The sequence below is a fragment of the Myotis brandtii genome, unplaced genomic scaffold (genome assembly GCF_000412655.1).
Source record: "Myotis brandtii unplaced genomic scaffold, ASM41265v1 scaffold691, whole genome shotgun sequence".
Taxonomy (NCBI): Eukaryota; Metazoa; Chordata; class Mammalia; order Chiroptera; family Vespertilionidae; genus Myotis; species Myotis brandtii.
The window spans coordinates 1,509,395-1,509,682 of record NW_005370704.1 but is presented as its reverse complement, the minus strand read 5'-3'; the positions used below and the strand labels follow the sequence as shown (position 1 = coordinate 1,509,682).

The 288-nt window shown below is 67.4% G+C and overlaps 1 protein-coding gene across 1 annotated transcript in view; it reads left to right on the top strand.

The window, feature by feature from the left end:
• The window catches only part of LOC102248493 (neurogenic locus notch homolog protein 2), a 52,176-nt gene that overhangs the window by 36,521 nt on the left and 15,367 nt on the right, over window positions 1-288 (top strand). Inside the window, 1 exon segment of the mRNA XM_014529703.1 lies at window positions 205-286. Coding sequence (XP_014385189.1) covers window positions 205-286 — 82 coding nt within the window.

The following is a 288-nucleotide window of genomic DNA, read 5'->3' as shown; positions in this document are numbered from 1 at the left end:
TTCGGGCGGATCCGGGAGGGAGGGAGGGAGGGAGCTCTCCTCTCTGGAGATGAGCCGGGGTTCTGAGCCACCTGCAGGGGCTCTATTAGCAAGAGCCCACCTCACCCTTCCTTTCCTCCTGGGCGTCCCCAAGGCCCACCTGGGCTTGAGCCCCGGACGCAGGTGGACAGGAGGGGCCAGGAGTGGGGCTGAGGTGACACTCCCTCCCCCCAGGGCAGACCTGCGAGGTGGACATCAACGAGTGCGTGAAGAGCCCGTGCCGCCACGGCGCCTCCTGCCAGAACACCA